Below are 13,964 nucleotides of genomic sequence, written 5' to 3' on the forward strand. Positions count from 1 at the left end.
TCGGAGAAGCAAGAGGAGGCGGGATGAAGCCAGCAGGGTTCCTGTTCAGATCCCGTCTCCTCTAGGCTGGCAACCACGCTGCTTTTCTGCTGCTTTCCAAGGAGTGTCTGCGAGTTAAAGCAAGTCAGCATCACAGACGACCTTGGGTTGCCCTCAAGTAGAGAGTGTGTGGACATTTCGGGGAACTCAATGGTTCTTGCTTTTTCTTCTTCTCCAACACACCCCAAAGAGAGAATATTCCTACTAGGAACGGCAGCCCACACCCTTGAGCTTGTATGCAGGTGACCTTGGTGCAGGGGCCTGCTGTAGACTCCTGCTTCCAGCTTTCAGCCCGAGTGCTGTGAGGAGGAAAGGTTTGCTTGGTGTGTGTTTGTATGTTTGAACATGCGGTTTATGTGTATGTGTGCATGTATGTGTGCATGTGTATATGTATGTATACACACATGCATGTGTATGTATATATGTATATATATGTGAATGTTTGGAATGCATGTGTGCATATGTATGGGCGTTCATATGTATGGGTGCACGTGTATATGTGTGCATATGCGTATGTATGTGTATACGAATGTGTGTATATGTGTGTATATGTATGTGAATGCATGCATGTGTGCATGTATGTGTGTATATGAATGCGTTATATGTATGTGAATGTGTGTATATGTGCACGTGTATATGTATGTATGTGTGTGAATGCATTGTGTATATATGTATGTGTATATGTGCGTATATGTATGTGAATGCATGTGCACGTGCATATGTGTATATATGCATGCGTGTATATGCATGTGCATGTGTACATGTATGTGAACGCGTGTGCACGCACACGTGTATATGTATGTGAATGCACATATACGTTCATGTATGTATGTGTGTATATATGTATGCATGTGTATGTGCATGTGTGTATATGTGTGAATCTGTGTATATGTGCATGTGTGTGTATGTGCATGTGTGTATATGCGCATGTGTATATGTATGTGAATGTGCATATACGTGCATGCGTGTATGTGTGTGTATATATGTATGTGTGTATATGTGTGTGTACACGTGTGTGTGTGCATGCGTTGCCCAGCAGGCACCCACAGGTGGTGCCTGTTGTTACTCTGACGCCCCTCTTGGGGCAGCACTGACGGCTGGGAGCTGTGCACGGCAGGGCGCTGGTCGTGCTGGCTGGGGTGACCGTCGCATCAGGCCCAGCTGCCCCCAGCGCCTAGCCTTCTGCACAGAGGCCCTCTTGTGAGGTCATCGGGGGCGTTGCGAACCAGGTCTCCTCCGGTCTGAGGGCCCGGGCCGTGGGCCCCGAGGATGCAGGGCTGAGCAGGGACGGGGAGGCCTGGCCCCTGAGCGGCTCCTCACAGGTGAGCCGGCACCACGGGAGGCTGGGTGTTGGCTCTGCTCTCTCTGGTTTCCTAGTTCCCACCTTCTGGGCCCCCGGGGAGGGTCGTTTGTCTCCCACGAGCCTGCAGCATGCCCTCAGGCCAGTCCCTGGAAGTGCAGCCTTGGCTTGTGGCTGGGTCTGTGGAGACCAGGCTGCTGCCCCACAGCCGAGGTGGGGGCTCGGGGCCCTGGATGTGGCCAGGAGACCTGGGCCGATGTCCTGTGCTCAGTGACCTGCGGGGTAATGCCACTTGGCAGGTGAGGAAGCCGAGGCTCCGAGGGCTGTGACTCACCCAAGGCTGCGCGGGCGGAGGGCTGGGACCCGGGCCTGGTCTGCCCGATGGCAGGCTGTGCCCTGGGTCACTGGACACCAGCTGCACTAGCGGCATGACTGGTGGTGGGTGGCACCACCCCTCTGATTCCAGCGTCTCTGCTGGGGCAGAGGGCAAGTGTACCAGGCAGCTGGGGCTGCCGTAACAAACATGGCAGATGCTTGTTCTCTCAGCCCTGGAGGCTGGAACTCAGAGACCATGGTGTCTGCAGGGCTGGTTTCCCTGAGGCCTCTCTCCATGGGGCGCAGATGCCGCCTTCTCCCTGTGTCCTCACAGGCCTTTCCTCTGTGTGTGGCTCGCTGGGTGTGTCTGCCTCTTCTTACAGGGACACCAGTCCTATCGGATTAGGCCCTCCCCTTTCTGACCCCATTTAACCTTAATTACCTCTTGAAAGGCCATCTCCAAATATGGCCACATTGGGGGTTAGGGCTTCAACATACGAATTTTGGAGGACACACAATTCAGCCCATACCCTGTGGTCATGGCAATAACATTGTGAGGTTGAAATCCATCGGTTCATGTGGACACGCTTTCCTGGCACACGGTGTACCTGGAAGTATTCTAATTTATCTCTGAAAGTTGGAAAAACGAGCAGAACTGCCCCAGGTTGCAAGCACCTCTATTGCTAGCTCCAGTTTGCTCCTGGCAGCAGCAAGCAGTGGGTTACCATGGAATCTCAACCAACCTCCAAAGAGGGCTGCCCGCGGGGTCTGGTCCAGTCCTGCTCCAGCTTTGGGGCCCCTGGAATCACCCAGGGATGTGTTAAAACGTGGATTTTGGTGCTTGAGCTGGTGGGGCCTGAGGCTCTGCGTGCTTGTGCAGATCCAGGGGGTTCATGGGGGACATGGATCGCGCCTGGGGAAGCAGCGTCCCAGCTCGGAGGTTCTGCCTCCAAGTGACAGTTACAGTGGCCAACACTTACGTCCACCTGCTACGTGCCAGATGCCGTTCCCGACGGTGCTCGCGTTTCCCTCAACGCCCAGTGAGATGGCTCTATTATGGCTATTATTAGCCCCATTATGTAGGTCAGAAATGCACAGAGATAGCACAGCCGAATGACAGGGGGAGGATCAGCTGGGCCCCAGGGCCCGAGCTCTAAGCCTTGTGCACACGGCGCTGCAGGCCTGGAGTCTCAGACACGCGAGAGGAGCTGTTATTACAGGACACCACTTTGCAGAGAGAAAACTGAGGCGCAGAGAGACTCAGCCTCGAAGATATTGCTGGGGCTGCCTGACCCCCAGCCTTGGCCTGCACGGGTGGCCTCCTGCAGCTCTAGCCTTCTCACATCCCAAACCGCAGGGATCTCCAAGCCCGGTTGTGGAAGCAGCGGCATCCGCAGCGCTTGGGAGCTCGACGAGGATGCCCCCCCGGACCTGTGGAATCCCCCCTGGGGCAGGCCCAGCTGTCCCCTGGGGGACTCCCACCCTGAGCTTTGCAGACCTGCAGCGCCTTCGTTCCCCGCCTCGGGCTTGGGCTCGCTGCCTGCCCCCATCCCCCTGCCCCGTGAGCTGCTGGCATCCGATTGATTTTCTATACGTGTGCCTGGTTTCTCAGAGCCCCCTACGGCAGGGGCCGGGTCCCACACCCCTCCAAGGGCAGGAGCTGGGCTCAGTACCTGCTGGGGGCATGTGCCACGTGTCAGCAGCAACCTTGAATTTGTGGTAAAGTTTGGCTATGCAATTGAGAGACGGGCTGAAAGCCAAAGGCTCTCCAGTCATCCTCAGGTTATGACTTATTTACCACAGCAGGATGTGTGCTAGACCCTGACTGCATCCTTCAGCAGATGCAGTGAATCATGAATTAATCGTCTGCTAAGCCGAGAGGTTTTATGCGGGGTTGGGGGGTGAGGGGGCAGCCCTTTCCCCATTGTTTTTGATCGCAGGTGTTTCCCCCTCCAGTGTGCTCGTCCAAGCCTCCTTACCCTCCCCCTGTGTGCTTGGGGCAGCAGGAGCCGTCTGCGGGGGGAGCGGGGCGGGGGGGGCAGGTGTTGTTTTGAGTTCCCCTCTGCAGGGAGGTGTCTCGGGGAGAAGTGACCCCAAGGTTGGCAGGAGGCCCACACTCTGTTCTCACATTTTCTAGGTGGAACCTTAGCAAACAGCAGACTATTCAGGTGATGGGTTTGCACTCACACCCAGTCTGCCCCAATCTGCCCATTAAAACGTGGACCAGACTCCTCTGCAGTGTTGGGTCTTCTGAACGAGGAGGCGTGTTCCCCGGGCAGGAAGCCACTCTCCAGACTCTGGTGACCCTGCCCCTCTCCAGTGGGAGTTCAGTGGGATCCACATGCTGGGGACCATCCGCCCAACTCATTACTGTAGGTGCAAATCCCTCAGACTCTGTGTCTCTGCCTTCCTGTCTGAAGATATGGTTGGGTTGGGGGTCTCCGAGACCTCCTCCTGCCCTGGGCGCTCTCTCCGTGGGACTGCCCGATGGAGCCCGAGCTTAATCCAGTTTATCAGGCCTGCGCGTAAGGACGCCGCAGCAAGTGTCCCAGCAGACCCTGCTGAGACAGCGTGAAAACAAGCCAAACCACCCCGTGATTTGGCGAGATGTGAAAGTGAGAAAAGCATGAGCACGGAGGTCATCTCGACACTCATCCTGCTCAGCCCAGCTTCCCCAGGGCTCACGTTGACCCCAGGACCTCAGGAGGGGCACAACTGAGAGTTAGGGAAGAGGGAACGTTGGCCTTTTGAAGAAAAGGTGTCTGGAAGGAGGGTGGCGGCTGAGGCCCTGGAACAACAGCAAGAGCCAAGTGTGCACTCCAGGGACAGGGGCTTTTCCCTGGGACACTTTGCAGGAGGCTGAGCAGAGCGTCTGTGGTCATCTTTGAGCTCAGACCACACTAATGGACTAGAGGGTTCAGACAAGGGACCAGGGGGTCCAGACAAGTGGCTCGGGGGCCATAGCCAAACACCACAGACACAGGGGCTTAAACCCCTGACGCTGATCTCTCACGGTTCTGGAGGCAGGGATCCCAGAGCAGGCTGTCTGCATGGTTGGGGTCTGGGGAGGACCCTCTTCCTGGCCTGCAGATGGCCGACTTCTGGTCGTGTCCACAGATGGTGGAGAGAGAGGATTCCAGGCTGTTCATCCTCTCATCAGGGGACGCATCCCACCCCCATGACCTCCTCTAACCCTGACCCCCTCCAGATGCATCACATGGGGGTCAGGGCTTCAGCATATGAATCTGGGGGGCACTTCAGCCCACAACAGGAGGGGACAGTGGTCAGGCCTGCTTGGGGGCACAATGCTCCTGTATTTATGGGAGCACAGACAGGGTGGGGAAGCTGAGGGGAAGAATGCAGGGAGAAAACAGTTTAGACGTTTGAAGGACTGTCTGTGGACGGTGGGTTAGACTAGCCGTGCATCTCTCTGGCTGCAAAACCAGGACTGCTGGGTGGAAGGTGCAGGTGGCAGCTTTCGAGCTCCTGCAGGTCAGCGAAGGGACACTTTTCTGTGGCTGGAGCTGCCTCAGGACAGCTGCGCTGGGGGGTTCACTTAGAGCCCCAGGGGCGTTGCTGTCGAGGCCTCTGTGGCCCCGTCTGGCCCAAGAGCTGAGTATCCTGTTCCTCCTCCAGCGATAAAGTAAAGCCCCTCACCATATCCTCAGAGTGGAATATTTACTAAATAAATACTTATTTAGTAAATATTTTGGCATGTATCCCTACAAGGCAGTGCTTATCAATGATTTCAGTGCTACTCCTTTTTCTGGATTACCAGTAGGGTGAGTGCAGTTGATTGACTGACTGATTGAAAACTTTTTTCCTGTTATCTTTTCCCTCTCACTGCTCTGCCGTTTTCCTGTTAGAGAATTAATCAGGTCGAAATGCTGTCATAACGCGACACAGAAAGGCTATATATTCCTCGACGCTGGAAGGACCAGTCAGGAGATTGAAGCAGGGCCGAGCCGTCAGGGTGGCTGAGTGGGGAGGGCAGGGCTGGCCCAGCTGACGGAGCCCAGACGGAGCCGGGTGCCCGACTGCGGCTGCCCCAGTGAGCCCCGTCCCGCCCAGCCCTGCAGGAACTCTCTGCACCCCGGATCCTGCTTCCTCACTTCCCGCCCCACCCTCTGAGACCCTCTGGGTCGGCCCGTCCTTGTCCTACGGCTTCTCTGGGCGGCACCTCCCTCTCTCGCCTCCCCCCTCAGACCAGTGGCGGTGCTCCAGGGTCCCCGGCCTGCTCTTCCCACAGGGGGCCTTCTCGCTGGGCCCCCTGGTGCAGGTCTGTGCATGCGGGGCCCCCGGGCTCCATCCCCATCCCAGACCCAGTCCCCGCAGGCCTGCCGGACACCTCTCCTCGCTCGTCCTGGGCATCGCGACCTCAGGGTGTCATCTTCTTGCCCCTCCTGCTGTCCAGGGACGGGCACCCCTACCCCCCAACGACCAGGCCAGAGGCTTGGGCACCACCGTCCCCTTCACCCTGACCCTCCCTCATGCTGGTCATCCAGACGTGGTCATCTCTGCCTCCCAGATGCTTCTCAGTCTGGGAATTTCTCCCTACCCTCCCGACACCACTCCCCTGGGCCTCCTCCTGCGGTGCCTGCCTCGTCCCTGTCCAGGCCTTGTCCACGTGTGACCAGAGGCATGGTGACATGGTCCTGGCTGGTGGCTGTCTTCTCCCCAGCTCCCGGATGCCTCCTCGGAGCCCTGGGCATCTCCTGTTACAATACTAGTTGTGTGAGTTACCACCGGCCGCGTGTCTCCCCAACCCCCCCACAGACCCTGAGCCCCGTCACTCGGGTGTCCCCAGCATCACGCACGGTACACAGTGTCCGGGGCAGGAGTCACCTCGTGGCGGGACCAGATACTTGACCCGCGCAAGCGCTTAATCCCCGAGAACCCCATCTGGGCGATGAGCCCCTCCTGTAACCAAATAAGAGAACACGTGTGCACGTGCTCTGTGCCAGACACTTCGCCCTGTGCAGACGCAAGCCGGCTTTGGGTGGGGCGTCTGCACTTCCGCTGTGGTTCACCCCTCAGCCTGGGCTCTGTCCTCTGACCTCGGCCTGGCCTGAGTCGTGGGAACATCACAGAACTAGGACTTGCTTGCTGGCCGGAAGTGCTCAGTCTAAGGCGCTTGGTTGAGTTGAGGTCGTGGGGATGTACAGCGTGGCCTCCTCTGTTCCGTAGTGTGTGTGACTTTCGGGGGTATGTGTCCTCCTTTGGGAAATACATCGGCAGGTGACATGTAGAGCCTTCTGGGGTCAGTTGGATACACGACCTTGGGGAGGTTAAACAAGAGTTGTGCCGTGTTCGGTCTCCTCGTGTGCATGTGTGCGTGCGTGTTCGCGTGGCTGACAAACGTGTTCACGTGGCTGACACACAGGATGTGTACTGCATGACCTGTGCCTCGACCAACTGTGATCTCATTGTTTTCCGCAGGAGACGTGGGTGACAAAGGACAGAAAGGCGGCGTGGGGCGCCATGGAAAAATCGGTCCCATTGGTTCTAAAGGTACTTCGGACACACCTCTGCTTGCTTTCCCTCGCAGGCTTACCGCCCGGGCGCTTAAAGAGTAGCTGGTGGTCGTGTTTATTTTGTGCACTTTATACACGATAAGCTCTGTTCCAGCGTTTGCGTTTGGGGATCGATCAGACTTGACTGGGTGCCACGAGGTGGGGAGTGCTCCCTGCCCCTCAGGGTTCACATGCTGCCTGGGGGAGAATCAGGAGCCCCATTTAAGCAGCGGAAGGACCGCGTTCCCGACACACTGCCCGTCCACCTGCAGCTCGGGCGACTCAGACTCTCTGAGACTGGGGGTGGCTCCCCATGAGCACGGGGGCAGGAGGGTAACAGCAGCGCGGAAGCAGCGCCAGTGCCCACGCGACCCCGTTTGACCTGCACAACCCTGGAGGGTGGGCAGCTTGGGAGACTGTCCCCAGGGCAGTTAAGGGGTCTCTCAGCATCGCCCGGCTCTTCCGCGCACCCCGCCCCCCATTCCGCACTCAGTCAGCAAACGCTTTCTGAGCCCCTGGCTTGTCCTGCGCCTGTGCTGGACCCCAGAGGGCTCAGGGTGAAGGAGGCAAGGCCCCCCAGCCCCGTGAAGGGCTCCCCCAGGTCCTGTCGTGGGTGCTGGCAGCAGGAGACAGAGGCTGGGGGGCTTGGGGCTGGGAGGGACTTTGGCTGTGGTCTGCTCTGCCCAGCGCGGTGCCCGCAGTCCTGTGCCCCACCACCCTGCCTGGGGCTTTGAGCTGTGAGTGGGTCCAGGTGGTCAGTTCTGATCGGTGGCACGGACCTCCCCCGGCCCAGCCCGGCCCTGGCGGGAAGGGTCCCTCAGCCAGGACCGAGACGAGGAGTGTGGCCAGCTCGGCGAGCTGCGTCTCTCCTCCCGGCAAATCCGTGGGAAACACCTGCCCCGTGGATTCATTACAGAGCACACAGATCGCTATGCATGATACAGAGAGGGATGCGGATGCTTTGAAAAGGCTTAAAAAAACTGTGGTAAAATATTTGTAACATCAAATTCGTCACGTTAACTATTTTCAGTGTACAATTCAGTGACACTAAGCACGACTGCAGTGTTGTAGAACCAGCACCGCGTACATTTCCACAATGCTTTCATTCTCCCAGAGAGAGACTGTCCTCAGGAGGTAATAACGCCCCATGCCCCTGCAGCCCCTAGCAGCCTCTAATCTGCTTTCTGTCTCTATGAACTTGCCTGTTTAGATATTTCATATAAATGGAATCACACAGTATTCGTCCTTTTGTGTCTTATTTCACTTGGTATAATGTTCCCCAGGCTCATCTATGTTGTAGCAGGCGTCAGAATTTCCTTCCTTTATAAGGCTGGATAATATTCTGTTGCATGGATGGACCACATTTTATTTATCCCTTCATCTGCTGATGGCCACTGGGGTCATTTCCACCTTTTAGCTGCTGTGAAGAACGCACTGGATACTGGCTACAAGTAGGGACGTGTATGCTTTTAACATACAGCATGTGCTCTGGGTAAATGTCAGAGTCTCATCAGGGGACAACTTGCCAAGAAGGCCCTTACTGGGCTTAGCTTACCTGATCTGCTCCATCTCTGAGACTGCCATCCTGGGTCCTTGTCAAGCTGATCCTTGAGTCATTTTCAAGCTCCTGATGTTGATAAAAGAAAAAAAAGGGGAATCACTTGGATGGAGACTGCCGAGCTCTCTCCACCCCCATCACACGGAACAAGACTCTCCAAGGATGTAGAAGTCACTCCTTCACTGTCCCAGGTCGGCTGAGAAGCTTAAGTCCTCTCAGGGGGAAGAAAGGTAGTGCTTTAGGAATATTCCTGTGATTTTTTTTTTTTTTTTTTTTTGCGGTACGCGGGGCTCTCACTGCTGTGGCCTCTCCCATTGCGGAGCACAGGCTCCGGACGCGCAGGCTCAGCAGCCATGGCTCACGGGCCCAGCCGCTCCGTGGCATGTGGGATCTTCCCGGACAGGGGCACGAACCCGCATCCCCTGCATCGGCAGGCAGACTCTCAACCACGGCGCCACCAGGGAAGCCCTATTCCTATGATTTTAAAATGAATATCCATTGTCTAATTTTAGAGCAGCTAGGAAGCTTTGTTGCCATGATTTTCTCCTATCCCTTTGTTTCATAAGTTGGAAGACACGGAGGGGCAGAGTGGCTGAGTCGTCTGTCCTGTCTACAGAAGGCTGGCGCCCAGGTGTCCTGGTGGCTGTGCCCCTGGGACACCTTGCTGCCTCTCAGAGAGGGACAGGGAGGACCGATCTCATCTTGACTCTGTTTGGATGAGGTAACCTCTAAGGTCCATCCGTCTCTGACGTTACCTGTTCTACCTGAATTTTCTTGCTGTGATGTGGCACATGGAGAGAACTGGCACTGGGTGTTAAGGATTTCCGAGATGATAGCGTGTTCTAGGAAACGTGCTGGGTTTTCCAGAATTGACTTAAAGAATGCTCATCTGATAATCTCTGAAGTCCCGTGATATGTGGATGTTCCATGTCACACGAACAGAGCCTGAAGGATCAGTCATCTACAGACCATTCCTCCCTACAGTTCACCACAGAAGGAGGGTCTGGGAGAAGCCGCAGGGCACTGCACATGGAAGAAAGAACATTGTTACCTGGACATTTTGAACTCAGGGGACACATTCCACCCCTGCTTTGTGACTTTGGTCTTGCTTCTCTTTTCCAGGTGAAAAAGGAGATTCTGGTGACATAGGACCCCCTGGCCCTAATGGAGAACCAGGTATGGCATAAAGGGTCCAAGGATTTTTTAGAAATGTATTAAAATTGCACTTTTAAGAAGTATAAATCATGACATAAAACTTAATAGGCTGGAAAAAGCGCGTGTAACTGGCACGCCTTCCTCGTGCATCACACCCTCCTGTGGACTATTTCAGTATTTGCTTTCCTGCCACCTGAATGTGTCCATTCCCGCTCAGGGCTGCGGTCCGCACGCCGGCTGTGTGTTATGACACCTCATCACCATCCGGCTTAGACACGCGCATCCTAAAGTGCCCTTGCCCCCTTTCCTACCGCGTCTCTGGGGGCATCGGGACCCCCTTCTGACCACCAGCTTCTCTGAGAAGCGCGCCCGCACTTTCTGGCTCATCTTCCTCATTCTGGGTGTCCTTGCAGCCGACTCCCCACGACCCTCCTGTCACCGCGGACCCCGGCCCCGCTCAGTGGACTTAGCCGACTTCCCTGCCGGCCGTCCCTCCCTGGCGCCAGGAGACCGGGCCGCGGGCAGCCCCCGTCCTCTCTGCCTGCCGCCCTGTTGCTCCTGCTGCTTCCTCTCTTCTCGGAGGAGCTCTGCCCGCTGCCCTTTCTTCTTTCTCCATGTGGCACAGCCTGCTGCCCGCTCCAACCCCACCCCTGTTCCCTGGGCTTCGGCTGCACCCGCCCCCCGCCCACCTGCCCAGCACACACCTCCACCCCGATGTCACTCAACCCCTGTCCCCGCCAGGTTCAGGCCGTCTACGCGCAGTGTCCCCCAACCCCTGCCGGACTGTTCCCGCCACCATCACTCAGGCTCTTGTGGCCTCTCAGCCCCGTTACTGAAACACCATCCTAACAGGTCTGCAGCTCCTGGTCCACGTCCCCACCATGTGTGACCACAGGAGACACTTCACAGATACTAGATTGAGGGGGAAGATACAGTGTCCGAGTCCCTTGGGTAGGCCCTTCCTGCGAGCTGAGGGGACCTGTCAGGTTGATACCGGTTCCATCTCTCCAGAAAACATCAGCGCCTCAGACCTCATCAAACTCAAAGACAACGTGTATCTCAGAAAAAGTTCCATTAAAGAAAAAAAAAACCCCAATCACACCAGCATCAGCCCAGGTGCTCATGTGTTGGGGAGTGTTTGGGTTCCAAGTGGTAGAGGGGGTCTGCGAGTCTGGAAGATGGGGCCAAACGTCAAAGAGCGTGTTCAGACTGGAAAGGCAGGCTGAGAGCTTCGCACGACGGAATTTCTCAGGAAAAGGGGAGAAGTCCTGCCGCTGTGCTCACAGAGTCAGAGCAGAGGGCAGGCGGGAGCTGGCGGCCCCTCCTGGTCTGGTGGAGAAGCTGGAGTCAGCAGTGCCACCATGGGCGACGGGCCCCCCAAGCGCTGTGACAGCTGAGTGACATTCTGAGAAGGTCCCTGACCACGTGCAGCTCTTCACAGCTGGAAGGTTAGGGTCCTCCTGAGCGGGCCAGGAGGAAACGCCTAAGCTGAGGCAAGGTTGGCCATGCTGGGATGACTGAACATCACCCCACGGTTCCAGCTCTACCACTTTCCTCCAACGTCTTGTCGTCTCTCCTGCCACGCTGTCACTGCCCGCAGTCTTCCCGAGGTGACTGTCCTAACCCCCTGCTCTCGCCCACCTGTCTCGCCGCCATACCTCCACTGATTTCCTTCTAAGCGACCAGAGCGAGATTGTGAAACGTGAATCCGACCTTGGCGCCCCTGTGAAAACCCTTCCACTGCTCCTGGCCTTTAGGATCAAGTGTGAAATCTCCATTGCAGCCTCAAAGGCCTTCGTGTCTGTTGAACCCCTTAGCATGCTGGGGAGGGGGTGCCCCCCCTCTCTGAGCCCGCCTCTGGGTCAGTCCCATCACACGCCGGCGCGGTCTCCGCAGGCATCCCGTGTGAGTGCGGCCAGCTGAGGAAGGCCGTCGGGGAGACAGACAACCAGGTCGCGCAGATCACAGCGGAGCTGAAGTTCATCAAACACGGTACGTGCTTCTCGGGGCTTCCCTGCTCCCGTGTCCCCCCGACCCCTGCCCGGAGGCAGAGCGGCCCTGGGTCTGCTCCCCGCGCGCGTGTGCTGGGTTGGCGCCCCGGGTTTGCTGGGGACCCGCGAGCGCTCGCCCTCCAGCCCTGTCCCCGCAGCCGTCGCCGGCGTGCGTGAGACGGAGCAGAAGCTCTACCTGCTGGTGAAGGAGGAGAAGCAGTACGTGGACGCACAGCTGGCCTGCCAGGGCCGGGGCGGCGCGCTGGGCATGCCCAAGGACGCGGCCGCCAACGGGCTGCTGGCCGCCTACATCGCGCAGGCCGGCCTGGCCCGCGTCTTCATCGGCATCAACGACCTGGAGCGGGAGGGCACCTTCGTCTACGCGGACCGCTCGCCCATGCAGACCTTCAGCCAGTGGCGCAGCGGGGAGCCCAACAACGCCTACGACGAGGAGGACTGCGTGGAGCTGGTGGCCTCCGGGGGCTGGAATGACGTGGCCTGCCACCTCACCATGCACTTCCTCTGCGAGTTTGACAAGGAGCACGTGTAGCGGGGGCCCTGCTGCTCCAGCGTCGGCAGCCCCTCCGCCACCGGGTGGCTGCCGGCTGCCGCCGCGGGTGGGAGGCTCTGCCCGCCACGTGGTCCCCAAGCAGGAGTGCGGGGTCCCTGGTAAAGGCTCCTTTTCTGAATCTTAGAGAATGGTGCATGCTTAGGCGAAACAGAAAAAAAAAAAAAAGTGCTTCTGGGTATTATGTCTGAAGAACTAGAGTTTTATTATTTGTAGTGTAGACAAAATGTCCTTTATGTAATTATTACTCAGAATTGCTCTTGGCTTTGTGCAAAGTATGAAACGAGCTCTTTAAATGTTGTAACAGTTACGTACAAACACTGGTAGTGAGGTCTTAAATGACTACCTTCCTTTAAATTTCTATATGGAAAGGAATCCTCTTAGCTTAGATCAATGCTTCTGTAAAAGCAGAAACAATTTTGCTTTGCTGCGGATTTCAGGAAAAAGAAAAGTAAATGCTCCGAATTTCACAACTGAATGTGTGGTGTCATCCTGTTCTTTCAATGTCTTCTCTAGCGGTATTCGTTATCTATTCCTGTATCACGGTCACCCCCAAACAGTGACTCACGACAAAGCATCCGTGTCCCCGTAGGTCCTGTGGGGCGGGATTTCCTGTGGAGCTCGGGGAGGGGGGGCTCTGTCTCACCAGCCACACTTGACCGTGAGGTTGCTGGTGGGATTCAGTGCCACACGGGTGGCTGGATCGAGGCCTGGGTTCCTTGCCGGCACCTCTGCCCTGGGCACCTCTGCCCTGGGCACCTCCCCAAGGACCGCTGGCCGCCTCAGAGCAGTGCGAGCGTGCGCCCATCCTGGAAAATGACCCCCCCCCCCCGTCACTGTCTGCGTTCTGGTCTCAGAAACCTGTCCCCAGGTCCAGCCTGAACTTGGGGAGGGGACTCCTGGAGACGGGACTGCTGGAGGCCATCCCAGAAGCTGCCTGCCAGTCACCCATGGTTCTTCCTTTTGTACATCAGAATCCCCAGTAAAAAGTAATAAACATCTTCATTTTTCAAAGAAAACAGGCAGACATGCACACGCAAAGGAAAACAGCTGGGGCTGGGAACCAGAAGGGGGCTCCGGGGAAACAGCTCTCCGGGGCCTCTTGTGTGTCTGCGTGTCTTGGGAGCGAGGCCCTGGCTGCCCGGTGCTGTGGACCGTGCCTGCAGGATGTTTGTGCAGCGACTGTTTTGGAGGAAGGGGAGCGTCTGCCTGGAGCTGCGGGGGTGGCCGGCCGGCAGGCGCGGTGAGAGCCCAGCGCAGGGAGGGTGCCGCCTTCCTCCCCAGGGGACGGCCCGCCTTGTGCCCTGCGGGCTGGAGCTCAGGCCCTGCTGCTACTGCCGTACGTGCCACAGGGGCCAAGGCAGCGGCTTTGCTCTGGGTATCTGCTGGACCCCCGCTGCGCCCACGGGCCTGCGGGGCAGCCAGGCACCCCTGCCCACAGCCCAGGGCCCATGACCTTGAGCTGGCCCCGGTGCCTGCCCCTCACAGGACAGGCAGATCCAGTCCCGGGGGCCTGTGCAAGGGA

The 13,964-nt window shown here is 57.4% G+C and overlaps 1 protein-coding gene across 2 annotated transcripts in view; it reads left to right on the forward strand.

The window, feature by feature from the left end:
• Window positions 1-12,902, forward strand: part of COLEC11 (collectin subfamily member 11) — a 31,126-nt gene extending 18,224 nt beyond the window's left edge. For both annotated transcript variants that reach the window (XM_082642609.1, XM_082642610.1), the window contains 4 exons: window positions 7,094-7,165; window positions 9,848-9,901; window positions 11,777-11,872; window positions 12,030-12,902. In XM_082642609.1, the coding sequence (XP_082498735.1) occupies window positions 7,094-7,165; window positions 9,848-9,901; window positions 11,777-11,872; window positions 12,030-12,421 (614 nt within the window). In that variant the 3' untranslated portion in view covers window positions 12,422-12,902. The remainder of the gene's footprint in view (window positions 1-7,093; window positions 7,166-9,847; window positions 9,902-11,776; window positions 11,873-12,029) is intronic.
• Window positions 12,903-13,964: the final 1,062 nt, after the last annotated feature.

The sequence above is a fragment of the Mesoplodon mirus genome (assembly GCF_964341445.2).
Source record: "Mesoplodon mirus genome assembly, chromosome: 14".
Lineage (NCBI taxonomy): Eukaryota > Metazoa > Chordata > Mammalia > Artiodactyla > Ziphiidae > Mesoplodon > Mesoplodon mirus.